The sequence below is a fragment of the Condylostylus longicornis genome, unplaced genomic scaffold (assembly GCF_029603195.1).
Source record: "Condylostylus longicornis isolate FDR11 unplaced genomic scaffold, ASM2960319v2 ptg000040l, whole genome shotgun sequence".
In the NCBI taxonomy this organism is placed as follows: Eukaryota; Metazoa; Arthropoda; class Insecta; order Diptera; family Dolichopodidae; genus Condylostylus; species Condylostylus longicornis.
Window position 1 is genome coordinate 15,474,431 of NW_026578009.1, and position 17,386 is coordinate 15,491,816.

General features: G+C 28.3%; 1 protein-coding gene across 4 annotated transcripts; it reads left to right on the forward strand.

Moving 5' to 3' along the window:
• Positions 1–84: 84 nt before the first annotated feature.
• LOC129609633 (laminin subunit beta-1) lies at positions 85–15,862 on the forward strand. Of its 4 annotated transcripts, none has more exons than XM_055521684.1 (15): positions 85–364; positions 6,559–6,661; positions 7,217–7,288; positions 8,798–9,041; positions 9,113–10,514; positions 10,574–10,984; positions 11,054–11,246; positions 11,329–11,472; positions 11,539–12,159; positions 12,218–12,417; positions 12,481–12,577; positions 12,640–14,114; positions 14,170–14,358; positions 15,189–15,333; positions 15,398–15,862. In XM_055521684.1, exons 2-15 carry the CDS (start codon positions 6,598–6,600, stop codon positions 15,535–15,537), a joined length of 5,397 nt encoding a protein of 1,798 aa, XP_055377659.1. In that variant the 5' UTR covers positions 85–364; positions 6,559–6,597; the 3' UTR covers positions 15,538–15,862. The 4 variants fall into 4 exon arrangements, with proteins under 4 accessions (XP_055377659.1, XP_055377660.1, XP_055377656.1 ...); XM_055521685.1 differs by having other exon boundaries at positions 7,226–7,288; XM_055521681.1 differs by lacking the exon at positions 85–364 and adding an exon at positions 775–813.
• Positions 15,863–17,386: the final 1,524 nt, after the last annotated feature.

The following is a 17,386-nucleotide window of genomic DNA, read 5'->3' on the forward strand; positions in this document are numbered from 1 at the left end:
GAAAGGAGTTCTTTTTTAAACTTCTTCTCAAATACTTGTTCGCCCTACGTACGATCGATGAGTGATCAGTAGAGTGGAAGATCTTGGAGCTGTTGAGAGTTACTTTCGGATAATCAAAACGGGACTTGATTTTAAAAGAATTATCAAATTAATTTTTTTTTTTTGTGCTTCTTTTTAAATTTTATATAAAACATAATATAGTGTAAATAAGTTTATATATGTATGTAACTATATTAATATACAGATAGATAATATTTATATATAAGCATATTTATACATGGGTGGTACATTTCCCTGTGGAAGAAATTTATATGTAAAATAATATATATAGTTTGAATTATTAAAACAAGAAAGCAATTATTTGGTATGAAATATTGGAAATTTTTTTTATATCCATTAATAAGTTTATTAATAAAAAGAAATTAAATCATTTTGAGTGAAATTCTTAATTTAATATGTTTTAAAGAATAATTGTATGTAATTATAAATATATGTATGTATATATAAATATTTAACATATATATGCAATAAAAAAGTGCCTGCATAAATCAACCAAAAATTTAAAATTATTGACGAAAGTTATTGAGTTGAAATAAATTGCCTATTAAATGCAAAACAATAATTTTTGAAAATGAAAAGTAGTTGAAGAATACTCAAGATAAATTTAGTTTTGACAAATAAGAAAAGTGCGGAAATTGTTCAGAATTTTAAAGGTTTTGTATGTATATACGTACATACATACATTAATTTTATCTCTAAACATAAGATGGTGTTTAATAGAATCCAAAAATGTTTTTTTTTCTGTGCTCGAAAGTCTGTTTTTCATTAAGATTTTGTTTTTTAAGTTTATATTTTACTAAATATGAAAAATTCAGTTTTGCTTTGAAATTATTTTTAGTTTTATAATGGCGTACAGAAGAAAGAAATACATATGGTTATATTTGTACATATGTATGTGCATGTTCATGTACCAACTCAAATTTGTTGTTTTTTATAATTTTTATAATAAAATATATAAAGGAAATAACAAGAGAAAAATGTGATAAAGAATAAAAGAATCGGAAATTTATATAGAATAATGTGTTTATTGTAAAGTGTCTTAATTACAAAGAAATGATCTCATAATTAAGAATATTTTCATGGGTCTCCAATATGTGCGATTGATATAATAAATGTATAAGAATATCAGGACATCTTTAATTCAAACACTACTTGTGGATTATATTTGTCTATACATACTTTATATTTTGGGATTATATTTTGCAGAATAAAGATAATTTTCCTTAGTGGATTAATTTATATATTTAAAATACAACAAGACTTGTGAGTAAAATTTGTTCAAATTATTTTTATTCAAGAAGAGCGTGGACAAAACCATTAACTTTATACGTGTATATTTATAAAGATATTTAGTTTTGAAACGAGGAAATTCGTTCCAACCTACTTTGTTAATATTAAGAAATCTTTTCAATTTTATTGATTAGATCCAATTTCCATTAAAAATAGAAAAATTGCATACTGCTCTTACGTAGGTACCTACGTTGGATCAAAACAAAATTTCTAATTTATAACATTATTATCGCTATAACATCTCAACTTTTAAATATCTAAACTGATATTATTACTATAAATCAGTATAAGTAATCAGCGTTTAAAAATGTCTATTTTATTTGATGTAATTGTATATTATGAACTAATATCTTGAGGTGCTGCAGAGCAACAAAAGTATTACGTTTACCGAATGATGTTTTCAAATATTTTTTCAATATAAGTTTAAAACTAAAATGAAATATTGTTGGAAACGAATTGTCTACCATTTCTGAAATTTTTCAGGCTTTTGCAATACGAGAGTACTGGCAGATAATCAATTAATAAAGACATTGAGAATTTTCTTTCCTAGCGTCTTTAACGACGCATACTACATGAAGGATGAAAAGGCAGTTTTAAACTAAAAATCTCTAATTTTTAAAAACTTATTCAGATTTCTCAAAAACTTAAAGCTATGTTAACTATAGATGGAAGGAAGGATTTTGCTGTTAGCAAGCTTTAATACGAATTGTTGTACAGTTCTCCTTATTACGAAAATCAAAAATCTTAAACGCTGTTATTTTCGTATTATAGTAGCGAATTAAGAAAGAAAAAACGAACATTCTTTTGATTTCATTAATAAAAATTTTAAACACGTGTTTCTAGTTTAAGAAAGACAAAAATTAATCGCCCATTTTTGTATTTTTTTTCATTCGTAATATAAATAAAATACATTCGAATACTATACATTTGAACATAAGTATGTATAGAGTTGGATTCGGTCTATATATGATCCATAAAAATGTATTTAGTTTTCAAAAAGTTTATGAAAAATAAAAAGAAATCGGATACTTACGTATGAAATTGAATTTGTAAGGTCGTTTCTGAAGATTTTTCATTCTAATTTTCTTTTGAATTTTGTTTTTTGTTGAACTCAGTTTTTTTAAACATATGCATGAGAACTGCTTAAACTGCAATTGAGAAATATGAACCGTTCTTTTAAAACCCACCATACATTAAAAAAAAACTAATTTAAATACGAAAATACACAGCAACACATTTTGTACAGCAAAAAAAACTAATGTTTATATGTACATACAAATTTACTTACTTATATACAATACTTACTTCAAAAAACAATAAAACAAAAAAACAATTATCAAAAAGGAAGGGAATATCAAAAGAAATAATTTTTGTGAAATCATTCATAAGAATTCAATTGCAAAAAATTTTCATTCGTGATTACAAAAACTACCCAAAGCTAAATTTTCTAAAATTATGTTGAATTTTAAATTATGAAAATCTGACGTGGTCAGCACATAACCGATCGCAACGGATACTTTTTGGGTAACGTTATAAGAAATCCCTATTGATTGATCCTTATTCATTGGACGAATTCTTAAGAGTTGCATAAGATTGTGCAAATGCCCTTTGAACACTTATTTTAAATTTTACACAAATTAATGTTTTTCCAAAAAGGCAAATTCAGTTTTTAGTAGAGGCTCACTTTCTCTGATTCAGTTACCATTAAAATTTTTTCATTTAATTTTACTAATTAACACAACTCAAATATTAATATTAAAGGATAATGCTAATTTATTCCGTAGATATGGTCAAAACTGCAAAGTCGGCTCATACTAAAAGTACCAACTACTTTTTGTTTTACTTTAAACAAAGATTTTGAAGAATTTTTAACGTGTTTGCTTTAAATCAACTAATTAATTACTTTGCAAAGTTTCTGTTGCACCAGGGATCAAAACACAAGAAAGCTATATAAGCTTAATAAAAATAAAAAAAAATACTTCTTCAAAAAGTTACTCAATGTGTTTAATACTTGCTAATATTTTGGTTTGTTCTGAGTCAATGATATTTTCGTGGATAAATCATTATTAAGCTTCAAAATTAAGCTGACAAAAAAAATTGCAAAAAAAAATTTTTATTTTAAAAAATGAATGCGTTTTTGATTTATTAACACTTATTAAACACACTTGGTAATTTAACTTAAATTTCAATCCATTCCTGACATGTGATAAAACATGTAAGATCACCCTTTATTAGCATTGTTGCTTCCGAGCACTGATGTTCCCAAAAATAATACTGGCTCATTGCTTTAACCAGATAAGTGAAGCTTCAAGAAAATTGGTTGATTATTGCTCGGTGCATGAGCAAAAGTATAATGTTTTATTTCTCTGTGTAAGTCTGACTCAATGACCTGATTTTCTTAAAAATTTAGATGACTTGTTGTATTATTGTCTGTTAGAGTTGATCAGACTGTCCCATTTTTAAGATAAATTCAGATAAGTATGAATTTTCATGAAAATCGGTTTGGCGGAACTTGAGATTCAGAAGTGCAGAGACAAACTGACATACATCTCTCTAAATATGGTATTTTTACACTTCCTCGCAAGGGGCAGAATCTTTTCAAAAACTTTTCCAATTTATTTAAGATCTTAACTATAAACGCCACTGTGTTGATTACTGTTAAAAGCCACAATAGTTAATTCAATTAATCAAAACGCATTCAAGCGTTGATTAATCTCAAAACTTTTTAACATTTAAAAGCTTTGTTTCTTTAAACTTATCAAATACTCAAAAATTGCTAGATTATTTATGATTCCTCTGTAACAGTCAAGGAGTTCTCAATATACTAGTGAAGTAAAAAATATTATACTAGTATGTACTAATATAGTATTGTACTTCAGTATTATTTTTACGAAAGTTTTATATCTTATTGTGTGATATAAAAATACAAAATAGAAAAGTCCGGAAATATTCGCACTCCAAAAGTTAATATGAGAAAATAGAGAATTAAGCGTTTGCTTCACGACATAAAAAAACAGAAGATTAACATTATAAAGATTATAAGATATAAGCAGAAGATTTACATTATTAGGAAATACAATTGCCTGGGGTCCTCTACTTCTGGTTTCAATTGTACACTAAAAACCCATTCTTAAAATTTTGTTTTTGATTTTTTTTTTATAAGTAATAGAAAATGTTTGGAAAATTTTATTAATAAAAAATTTTTTCGTGCCTGTAATGTTTTAAGGTTTTAAAACTATAAGTTCTTTGGATTTAACATGTGGGAGAAAGATTGCGCCAAAAATTTTCTATAAAAAGGTTAATTCCGTAATTAAAGACCTTGAAATTTTTTTTAATACGCAGGAGACGTTTCTCCACACTCAGGCATTTCCCAGACTCCCAAATTAGAGGAAAAAGTTCTCCAATCTTCAAAAGTTATGCTCCAAAAATAAAGTAATATTTTGTGATAGAAAAATAATTTTTTAATTATAAGACCTATTTGCAAGAAAAGTGAAATTATAAGGGATATCAGATCCTCAAAAAGTAATGAAGAGATTAAAATTTATCTTGAAAAGCAAGAGTGGAAATTGATCTTGAAAACAAAACAAATGAATAAACAAAAACAACACTTTAGGAGGAATAAAATAAAATTTTCCATTAAAAATTAAAAAATTCAGTGTTAAACAAAGTGTCCTTTATACGTAAAGGCTGAAATTTTTTTATCTTAAATATTTGTCCATAATAAATTCCTACAACTTGTTCAGACGGTAACGAATAAGACAATGATAAAGGCGATATTATTTGGAAACGCATGCTGTAATAAAATTTCTTAAGAATACGAAAATGTATAATTAATATAAACTTACACATGAAGTTACTTACTCATTCAGTGAATTGTTCGATATCCAGTCGCAATTGGTTTCATAACAGTGTTTAGTATTTTACAAGATAATTTAGTCTATTTAAAAGTCCTTGTATATTGTTGACTTGGCTGTTTAACTAATCCGAAGTAATTGATATTCGATGGATGATCGAAAGATAATCATAAAATATAACTTATTAAGATCAATCTTATCAACGCAATTTAAATAACAACAAATTAAGCCAATACTGCTAAAAAAAAATTACCAATTTTCAATGGCAAGAAAAGTAAGAAAAAAAATTCTAATTTTTGTTGTTCTTTTTTTTTTTGTTTTTGTAAGACCAAGACCGATTTTTTTTTATTATTTTGTAATTAATATTTCAGAAATTCAAAATTTTCCTTCCTTAAAAGTGAAAAATCCATATTGAGCCTAGACTAAAAAAAACTATATATATGTACATATATAAGTACATTATGTAGTGACTATACACACACATAGACACTAAAATTTTACAAAAATTTTGGGTTTTGATTTTGAATTGTTTGAAATGAGATTTACGAATTTTAATCTTTTTTAGCGACTTAAAAAATTTTTAATATAATCACTGCTGCTTAAATGCAATTTTGACCGACAAATTGAAATTTTTGTAGTTAATTAATGTTCAATTTTAGTAGTACAACAAACTAGAGGGTATAAATACGTAGAAAGTGTACTAAAATAAACGCGGTCTAATGCATATGAAATTTTAAAAGTTATCATTAGGTTTCTTTAAATATTTGCATATGACTAGGACGGCTCTGAAATTTTTGTTCACTATATTTAGACTAACGAGATGATAAATTGTGAGAGTTGTTTAGTTTGAATAAAATTAGGATCAGTACAGCAATGTTTGGTTTTTAAGTCAAAAACTATATGGAGAAGTTTAAAAAATTTGTATTGTTTGTTGTTAAGAGACAGCAAATATGTTAAGAGACAGTTCTGTGCTCCGACAAAACCTTAAAACTTAAATATATGTTAACTGGAATTGCATATGGATATATAAATTTGGGAAGGTTCTGAGAATTCTAGGGAAGGCTTTCAGAAATTTATAAAGCCGATTTGTTAAAAAGTAAATTATTTTCTTCATTAGCATAGGATAAATTGTGATAAATATTCTGTCATCTAACTTTAAAACCATTAGCATAGATTCTCAACTCATCTTATAGTTTAAATAATTAAACAAAACTAGAAAACAACAAATTTATACAATTAAAGCATTTTATAAAAGTGAATGCTAAAGTTTTCACTCAAAATTTGATTTAATAATATGAACCTGTAGAACCATACCAATTTATATTTTTTTTTACTCTTGTTTACATTTTTGCAGGTGTGCGGACGTTTTTATATAACGTCCATAAAACACACAATGTTTAGCTTACGAATATCAGTATATGGCATTTCAATATGCGTTTTAGTTTTTCTGCTTGCAGGTAAGATAAGTTTTTTGTAAATAATTTAAAAAAAATAAAAAAGATGTTATTTAACAAGTGAAAGCTAAATGTGAACTTTTATTGAAATATTTTTAAAGTACTACAATTTTTTTTTTTTGTATCGCCTACCGAAAGAAAAGTGCTCTTTACTTTTTACATGACTGAACGAAAGGGTTAGAATAATACAGGTACATTTACATACATATACATTTTTTGAAATAAAATATTAACATAGAACATTTGACATAACAATTAACGTAGAATTAAATCTGATTTACGGTTCCAGTTTCACATTTCATTAGTTGAAGTGTAATCGCGCTTTAGGTTTTTGTATAAGATAATTTCAATTACCAGACCAAATGTTGTTTGCTAGTTAAAACTGTCTATTTTTAAGAATTTAATTTTGAATACTTTTTACTTGAGTTTTAGGTGAGTTTAAAGTACGATATATTAAAAAATAACATTGACATGTTAAATAACAACTTTATGTTCATCAATACTAAATAGCTTTTGCAAACGTAAAATATATTATATTTTCTAAATAAAAATTCTAAGTTTTTACAGAAATTAACTTAACGTATGCACAGAATAGACGACGTCCACCTCCACAGCGGCCTCTTGCTAGAAGTAAGTTTTTTATTATGTTATAGAAATAAGTTAATTTTAAATAAAAACTGTATAAATGATATTATATACGAATAGCTAGTAAGTGAATACGTTATAGTATATTTACAGTACGCACATACATGATAACACAATAACAATTATTTTTGCATTTTCGTAATATATCACTTTTATTTTACTTTTTTTCTGATTTTAAAGCTTTTAAATATGGTAAAAGTTTGTTAATGCCCACTATTAAGTCAAGTAGTAATATGAGCACTAATATCAAATATTATTCTCCTAAAAATTATTATCATCACCATCATTATAATAATAATGACAATATTTATGATGACTTTCAACAATTATACATTCAAACTACTGATGTACAACGAGGCGATCAAACCCCGCCGGCTGACGAAGATGAATATGATTATGATTTTTACGAAATTCAAAATCGTAAAAGTATTTTCGAACAAAATAAATTAAGCTCTCATGAAGAGCCACATTATGATAAAATGTTTGCTTTCAAACGGCAAAATAATTTATATTTTCATCATCCATCATTCAAAAAGAAGTCTGAGTTTAGGATAGTAAAAGAACGTCGTAAGAAAATTTATTGAATAAAAAAATTCAAATGTGGACATAAAATTCTTCAACTTTGATTTTAAACCCTTCCTTTTTATGTATTAAAAAACAGATCTTGCTCTTTGTACTTAACTTTGAAATTTTTCAGTTTTCATAACTAATAAGTCTTTAAAAAAAGGTCAAAAATTTTCTAAATGTTCCATGTATTACCACATCTTAGTTTCATAAGAAATATATCTCATCAAAAAGATAACTTTTTGAATACTGTGTGTTGTGAGTCTTATTCCTTTTAACATTAACAAAATCAATTAATTGAAATTTACCTAATAATTGTAAGGGTGATAATGATCTTGAAAAAAACATCTAAAAATCTTTTGGAGTTACATGAAACTTTTTTGCAATAACTGAATTGTAAAACTAGGGTGTATCGTCATGTATTCAAGGATGGACTTTGAATAATTAATTTCGGTATTTTTATTTTGAGATTTGATTTTTGAAATCTTAACATTAAAAAAAAATTAAGTTTATAATTATTTTATTAAAAACAGCTTGCCACACTGTCTACAAGTTTTTAGCTTTTACCACTAATACTCTCCTTTCCTGTAAGATTTTTCATAAATTACCTTAACAAATCCCTTATATTTCATTGTATGCTTCAAATATTTTTTTTACTGACACTGTTTTATATTTAATGTTCAATATAATAATTTATATTGAATATTTTGTAAAATTGTACTAATAATCAATTATTTGAAATTATTTATTAACATACGTCAATCAAATTATTTTAGAAAAATTAAAGAAAAATTAAAACTGCTGCAAGAAATTTTCGTATGTGTTAAAATAACATTATTCCTAAAACCCCTAAAAATTTACAATATTCAAAATAAATATTACAATATTTTTGCTTTCAAATTTAGAATTAATTATTTTTTTATGATTTAGCGTATCCTAGAGTGCATCCCTGTGAGCATAGTTCATGTTATCCAGCTACTGGAAATTTATTAATTGGTAGGGAAAATCGCTTGTATGCCTCATCAACGTGTGGTCTGCGAGGAGCTGAAAGATTCTGTATTGTGTCACATTTGGAAGAAAAAAAATGTTTTCTGTGTGATACACGTGAAGAAACTAAAGATAATCCATTAAGAAATCATCGTATTGGCAATATTATTTACGCAACGAAAGCAGGGTAAGATTAATTTACAAGTGTTTATAAATTAAAGTGTAATTGTCTATTTATATTGTATTGTATGATTCAAGAACTCTGAACAATACATGGTGGCAATCAGAAAATGGAAAAGAAAATGTCACAATCCAATTGGATCTTGAAGCTGAATTTCACTTTACGCATGTTATTATCGTTTTTGCCACTTTTCGTCCAGCAGCAATGTTAATAGAACGTTCATACGATTTTGGAAAAACATGGCATGTCTATCGTTATTTTGCACATAATTGTGAAACGTCGTTTCCAGGAGTACCAACAGTTTTAAGAAACATTACAGATGTAATATGTGAGGAACGTTATTCCAACGTCGAACCATCAAGAGACGGTGAAGTAATTTTCCGAGTATTACCACCTAATGTAAAAGTAGAAAATCCATATGCTTTACACGTACAAAATATGCTTAAAATGACAAATTTCCGTATTAATTTCACAAAATTACATAATCTTGGTGATACTTTATTAGACGATCGTCAAGAAATACAAGAAAAATATTATTATGCCATTAGAAATATGGTGGTTCGTGGATCATGTTCTTGTTATGGACATGCATCTCGGTGTCTACCCCTAGATGGTAGTACAAGTGATGTTTATGATATGGTACATGGTCGATGTGAATGTACACATAACACTACAGGATTAAATTGTGAACAATGCAAAGATTTTTATAATGATTTACCATGGAAGCCAGCTTTAGGAAAACAGAAAAATGCTTGTAAACAATGTAATTGTAATAACCATGCGACCAGTTGTCATTTTGATGAAGCAGTATATGAACACTCCGGTCGAGTTAGTGGAGGTGTATGTGACAACTGCCAACATAATACCCAGGGCCAACATTGTGAAGAATGTATTCCATTCTTTTACAAAGATCCAAATGTACCACTAACCAGTGAGCACGTGTGTAAGCAATGCAACTGCAATCCAGATGGTTCAAAAGATGAAGGAATTTGTGATTCGACTAGTGATCCTGAAAATGGTATAGAGGCCGGAGCGTGTCACTGTAAGGAAAACGTGAAAGGACGTCGTTGCGACATCTGTAAGGAGGGTACTTGGAATCTTAATGCTGATAACATATTGGGTTGCCAAAACTGCACATGCAACACCGATGGTACTGTCGATAATACTGGCTGCAATATGTATACGGGTGAATGTACTTGCAAACGTTTTGTTACCGGAAGGGATTGCAACCAATGTTTATTGGAAACATACGGATTATCTGCACAAAATACTGATGGATGTAAACCGTGCAACTGCGATCCAGGTGGCTCTTATGACAATTATTGTGATGTTATATCGGGTCAATGTCGTTGCAGACCACATATGACGGGATTAACTTGTGATACACCCATACAGTTACATTATGTTCCATCACTACATGTTGTTTATGATGCAGAAATTAAGGAAATAACTGAATGTATTTCTTATTCGCCTTATGGTGTAAGTTTCATTGAATTACTTAAAAAATATTTACTAATACTTTTAAATAAACATTGTAGAACTGTACCTTAGTGCCTTACCAAAAGCCTGATGACAGAGAACCAGAGTGGACAGGACCTGGTTATCAAAGATTGCCTGAAAAAAGTGAATTGGAAATAACTGCTGATAACATCCCAAGAACAATGACATACGATGTAGTCGTTCGATATATGACAACTTCAAGAAACGATTGGGAAGATGCTAAAATTACCATTGTAAGACCTGACGAATATGATCCAAATAACGAATGTGCCAACTCCCACCCATCATTAGAACAAGACGTACCATTTTATCTTCCTGAAGATCAAAGATATGTTGTATCACTTAAAGATATTTGTTTAGAAAAAGGAAAAGTTTACAAATTTAGACTTTATTTTGAACGACAGCGCCGTGGAGAAGATAATCCAGCTGCGCAAATTATGATTGATTCAGTAATATTAAATTTAATGAATAATTTAAAAGAAACATGATTCTAATAAATTTTTATACAAAACCTGCAGCTCACACTCGTCCCTCGTATTGAAGTAACGCCCGTATTTCATGGTGATGCTCCAGCAGAAAATAGGAGAAGAGAATACGACCATTACAATTGCAACCAAACTTACTACGACGTTAACTTTGAAGGTCATAGCTACGAGCAATGCAAGGATTTATTCAACACCGTTAGTACATACGTTTACGATGGTGCAACATGTAAGCTAAATGCAAATTCAATACGATATTCATAGAAAATATACATGTATACATAATATTCATAAAAATTATAATTTTGAAGCATGCGAATGTCACCCAACGGGATCAAAAAGTAAGCATTGTGAACTTTTCGGGGGCCATTGTCCATGTAAACCAAATGTGGTTGGAAGAAAATGTGATATGTGCGCGCCATCCACGTACGGTTTTGGGCCCGAAGGTTGTACAGGTAACCTTTACAAGTTCTTTTCTTGTTTACCACATTTATAATTATAATTTTTGATTTCTCTTAAAGCTTGCGATTGCAATAGCATTGGATCTAAAGATAATGCATGTGATTTAATAACTGGTCAATGCAAATGTCATCCCAACACATATGGCCGAGAGTGTGACCAATGTCAACCAGGATTTTGGAATTTCCCTAATTGTCAAATGTGCCAATGTAATGGACATGCCCAACTGTGTGATTCTAAAACAGGACAATGCTTGAATTGCATGGACTTCACAACAGGCTATAACTGTGAGCTTTGTCTCAAAGGTTATTATGGGAATCCACTGCTTGGAAACGAAATTGGTTGTCGGCCATGTAGATGTCCAGATACTGTTATGTCTGGTCACTCTCATGCTGAAATATGTGAATTAGATCGGAGAAACAATGATATGATATGTCACTGCAAGCAAGGATATTCTGGGGCACGATGTGATGTTTGTGATGATAACTATTTTGGTAATCCAGAAACACCTGGAGGTTCATGTGAAGAATGTAACTGCAACAACAACGTCAATCCTAGCGACACTGGAAATTGTGATGGCAAAACTGGTAAATGTTTGAAATGTTTATATGATACTACTGGAGATAATTGCGAACATTGCCGCGATGGATATTATGGAGATGCTTTGTTGCAAAACTGTCGAAGTAAACCCTTATTTATTTATCTAAACTCTATATTTTAACTGTATGTTAATTTTTTCAGTTTGTGAATGTAATATTTTGGGAACAAATGGAACAATCCAACACTGCGACCGAGTTACTGGTCAATGCCCTTGTTTAATGAATGTTCGTGGAATTCGTTGCGATGAATGTATTCCCAACCACTGGAAAATAGCAAGTGGTGAAGGCTGTGAACCTTGTGATTGTGATCCTATAGGTTCAGAATCCGAACAATGCCATCCAGTAATTTGTGGAAAATTGAAAATTCAGTATTTAAAATTTTGTTTCAAATATTTAATTTTATAGTATGAAGGTCAATGTCAATGTAAACCTGGTTTTGGTGGTAGAAAATGTGATCAATGTCAAGCCTTTTATTGGGGTGATCCAAATATTAAATGCCATGGTGAAATTTTATTTTTAGGTTTTTATTCTAATTGTCTTAAACTACTATTTGTTGTTATACAGAATGTAACTGCGATGTATATGGCTCTGCAAATGCACAATGTAATCGTGAAACAGGAGAATGTGTTTGTCATCCAGGAATAGGAGGATATAAATGCGACGTCTGTGCACGCGGCTACTTAGGAGAAGCACCGTATTGTAAACCTTGTGGAGAATGTTTTGACAATTGGGATGACATCCTAAGATCATTGGAAGATGAAACAAAAACAACAATAGAAAGGGCTAAACAAATAAAAACAATTGGTGCAACAGGCGCTTATTCTGCTGATTTTACTTCAATGGACAATAAACTGAAAACTGTTCAACAACTTCTCGACAATACAACTGTCAGTCTAACAGACATTGAGAAATTAGATAACAGAATAACTACACTTCGAGATCGATTACAAAAGTCAAAGGAAGAACTCCAGGAAAGTGAACAAAATTTAAGCCGTGTTTATGTTGAATTGCCACAACAAATTGAATTAAAATTGGAAAAATTACGTAATCAAAGAGAAGAAATCAAAGCAAAATCGAGTGAGCTCAAAGAAAATGGTATTCAATTACAGGAAACTAATATTGAAGGCGCACTTAATTTAACACAAAATGCGATGCGTAGAGTAACAGAATTAGGCCCAATACGAGTTCAAGCGCAAGAAGAAAGTGAAAATGCTGAGCGCCAATGTAAACGTACAGAGACTTGGGTCAATCGCAACAAAGATGAGTTTGAAGCAATGTTACAAAAAAATAATGATGCCATTGATGAATATCAAGTTCAGTTGGTTGGACTTAATGAAGCCATTCCAGATTTAAATAGTAATGTGTGTGATAAACGCGGCAACCCTTGTGATTCTGTTTGTGGTGGAGCAGGTTGTAATCAGTGTGGTGGAATATCGTGTGAAAATGGTGCCCTAACTCGCGCAGATAAAGCTTTAAAAATTGCTAAAGATGTTGAGCAGAACATAATGAAAAAAAAAGAGGATGCCGAAATCATAATTCGTTCTCTAGCGCAAGCTAAACAAAATGCATCCGAAGCTTATATAAAAGCCAGTGAAGCTTTTGAAGAAGCTGAACGTTATTTAAATCGAACAAATAAAATGATAGCTACTGGAGATGAATTAGTCAACGATTTAAATAACATTATAAATAATCAAACAGCATCACCGGAATCAATTGAAGAATTAGCGGAAAAAACAATTAATCTTGATTTACAACTAGAACCTGAAGAAATTAGTAAATTAGGGAAAAAAATTAATGAAGCTGTAGCATCTTTAAAAGATGTTGAAACAATAATCGAAAATACTCGTCATGATTTATATAAAGTTGAACGTTTAAAAGAGAAAGCCAATAATACAAAGACCAAAGCAGATGAAATTTTGAATACAGCAAATTCAGTTGTTAAAGCACTTGAAGATGCAGATACAGCGCAAGAAAAAGCTCAGGCTGCCATAAAAAAGGCGAATAGCGATATTCTTTCAGCTAAAGAAGATTTGGAAAAGGTAATTGCAACTAAGTATAAAAAAAATTATAATACTAAAGTGTTGATGCTTTTAGATCGATAGCGAAACGAATGCTGCTCATGAACCTGCTCGAATAACCGCAGAAAAAGTGGAGAGCCTTGCAGACTTAGTCGATCGATTAAGAAAACGTGCCACTGAAAATGAAATTCTTGCATTGGAGATTAAAAGACAAGCTGATAAAGTAAAACAATTAGCGACTGATGCACATGAATCCGCATCTCAAGTAAGTGTTAAAATATGAAACAAAACTATAAAATAAAATACGAGTATTAAACAAAAATTATAAATAATAATTTCATTGGTATATAAGTTATTTACTTCAATATATAAATAGCTTATATATAGTAATTTGCTTGTATAGAAATTAAAAATTTTTAATCTTACAATCTTTATAGATTGTAAGATTAAAAATTTTTCTTAGTAAATTTTCAATTTACATACATATTTAAGTAAATTTTCTTATTTGTATTCCCAAAAAATATTGTACTGTAAAATATTGGAAAATTTATTACTACGTTAAAACTTTTAAATTTGTTATTTAAAAAAAATGTTTCCAAATCCATATTGGTATTTACGTAGATATATTGAAATTCATCAAACCATGAGATACCACAGAAAAAGTGGAACGCGCGACGATAAAAATTAAAAAAAAACTTAATTATCTTTTAAGTTGACTATATAAGTGCAAATAATTTAAAAATCCGATACATTTTTTAGCCTAGCATTAATTTGGCTTAGGAAATCTTTATTCTTTCGTTTTATTACATTATTTCACTACAATAATTTTCAATGTCTAGTTAATAAAAAAAATTCGAAGATTGCATAATATCTTAATTTTTAAATTTTATTTTTTTTTCTTTTATAGTACTTATTTTCAAAAATACTAAACCTACATTACTAAAACTATAATAGCTCTCGCGTTATACAATAATTCACTCAATTTTTAAGGATATAGCTAGCTATAAGTTTATTTAAATTTTATATGATGTTATAACTTTTGCTTACCAATGTATTATTTTTTAATCAAATTTAAACATTAAAAATTGTTTTTAGTTAAAAAACAAATTTCAATCAGCAAGCTCTTCTCTATCGGAAAGAGCTAATTCCTCAGAAGTGGCCCGAGAACGAGCGCAAAATTTACTCCAGCGTGCGTCAAAATTGACTGTTGATACAAATGAAAAAATCAAAGAATTAGAAGGTAATATGAAAGATTATAAGTACATAAACCACAAAAATAAATAAATGTAATTACTAATATTCAGGAATGAACAGCACATATGTAAATAAGGAGAAACAATTACAATTACTCAAAGAGGCAATTCAGATTCTCAATGAACAGATGAAAGGATATTTTGAAACTGTTAGTAGAAGAGCTGAAAAATATCGAACATGTACTGCTTAGTTGTCTTCTTTAGTTTAACTATTATAGTTTTGAATATAGTATATAAAAATTATTTTAATATTAAAATAACATTAAATTTAAGAAAACGCTCTAATCTACATTATTAAAATAACAATATTTGTTCATTTTTTAATTATATTATTAATGATGTTGTAATATTATTCCAGTGCCAAATCTGTTGTATTTATACAATTAATTAATTTTTTATGTGTTTTCCTATTGAATATAAATAATTTTTATTTGCAACAACTTTTATATATAAAATTAAGGATTTTTGTAACGAAAGAATGCAATAAATTTCTACTTTCTCTGATCAACCTGTATTACATAACATGTATGTTTAATTTACTAAAATTATTTACAAATACACATATCATGAATTCAACTCATAGAATTCTACGAATTAAGAACCTAGCATAGCTATTTTTGAATATTTTTGAAAAGTGAAAAAATTTTTTTCGCAAATATAAAATTACTTCTTAGTTGCTGTGTTAGAGGAACACTAACTCAAAAAAAAATTCAAAACTTAAAAATTTAAAATTACCGTCCTCTTTATATTGCCTGTTACGTTTGATAACTGTATTTGTGTGATTAATACTGATTATTCATGATTACTCTATTAGGAACATTCGGAGCTAAATTTTAGTAATTCGGAACTGATAATATGACATTTGAGATTTTCCAAATTTCGGCACTACGAACGGAACTCATGGTAGGACTCATAGTTAGGAAGTTATAAGAATTAATAATATTTAAATACATATCTGATAAATTAAAAATTGATAATATTTAAAACTCCACTGTAAAATACAATACCAAGTCTAGAAGAAAATAAAAATTTGAAAAGAAGGGATTGTAACAAAAAGGTTTATTCAAATATTGGCTTTCTATTTTGTAACGTCATAGACTGTGGTAAGGTAAGACACTTTTCTTTTCTCACTTTTAAGGAAGCTGATGCATTAAACCGCTTAATTTTTTTATTTTATTTTATTTTTATTTTATTTTAGGTGTATACAAATGTTTTGCAACAGTCAACAAAATTTTTTACGCCAAACAAGATTACTGAAAATTATAGATTATTGCCATATTCAAATATTAATATATTTTCTTCCTGTCATTGTAGAACAAGTGAAGCTCATCCGACTATAGAATACGCCTCTTAAATATTATCCAACGAATTTCTAATGTTTGAAATAACTATCAATTTTATATATATATATGTCTATGTATAAAGCAATTTATGATATAATATTAAATTACGTAATTGCTAAATAAATATGTAAAAAACTTACTTTTTGTGTTTTAATTTGCCTCGCTTCATCGATTTCAAACTTATAATAAAAAGCATAGTTACTTGTAAATAAAATTTATGTCAAAGTTACAATTAAATATGACATTTAAAATAACGGTAAACTATACTAATATTCAGAGATAGGGTAATGTACATGATATAATGTTGATATAAGATACAATTGAAACATATTGCTACTTTAAATTTGAAGAGATTTAACCGTTAACTGAATGATATCTGGGGTAAAAATAGCCCTTTTTAAAAATTGCTTATGGTTTTTTTTTCAAACTATTTCAAAAGAATTTTAAAATTAATTATTATAAAACTTGAGTACCCTAACATACAAAAAGTATATGTTTTATAATATATTATTTCTAATTAAAAACAAGGAAAAAAGAAATTTTTTTTAAAATTTTATTAAGAAGAAGAGGAGAACATTTTTCTTTTTTTGCAAGAGTTACCCATTTTAAATTTGAGGTTAAAAATTACCGTGATGACAGTTACTACCTAATACTTACGTGACAAGAAAAAAAATGTTATTTGATAAAACTAAGTGGA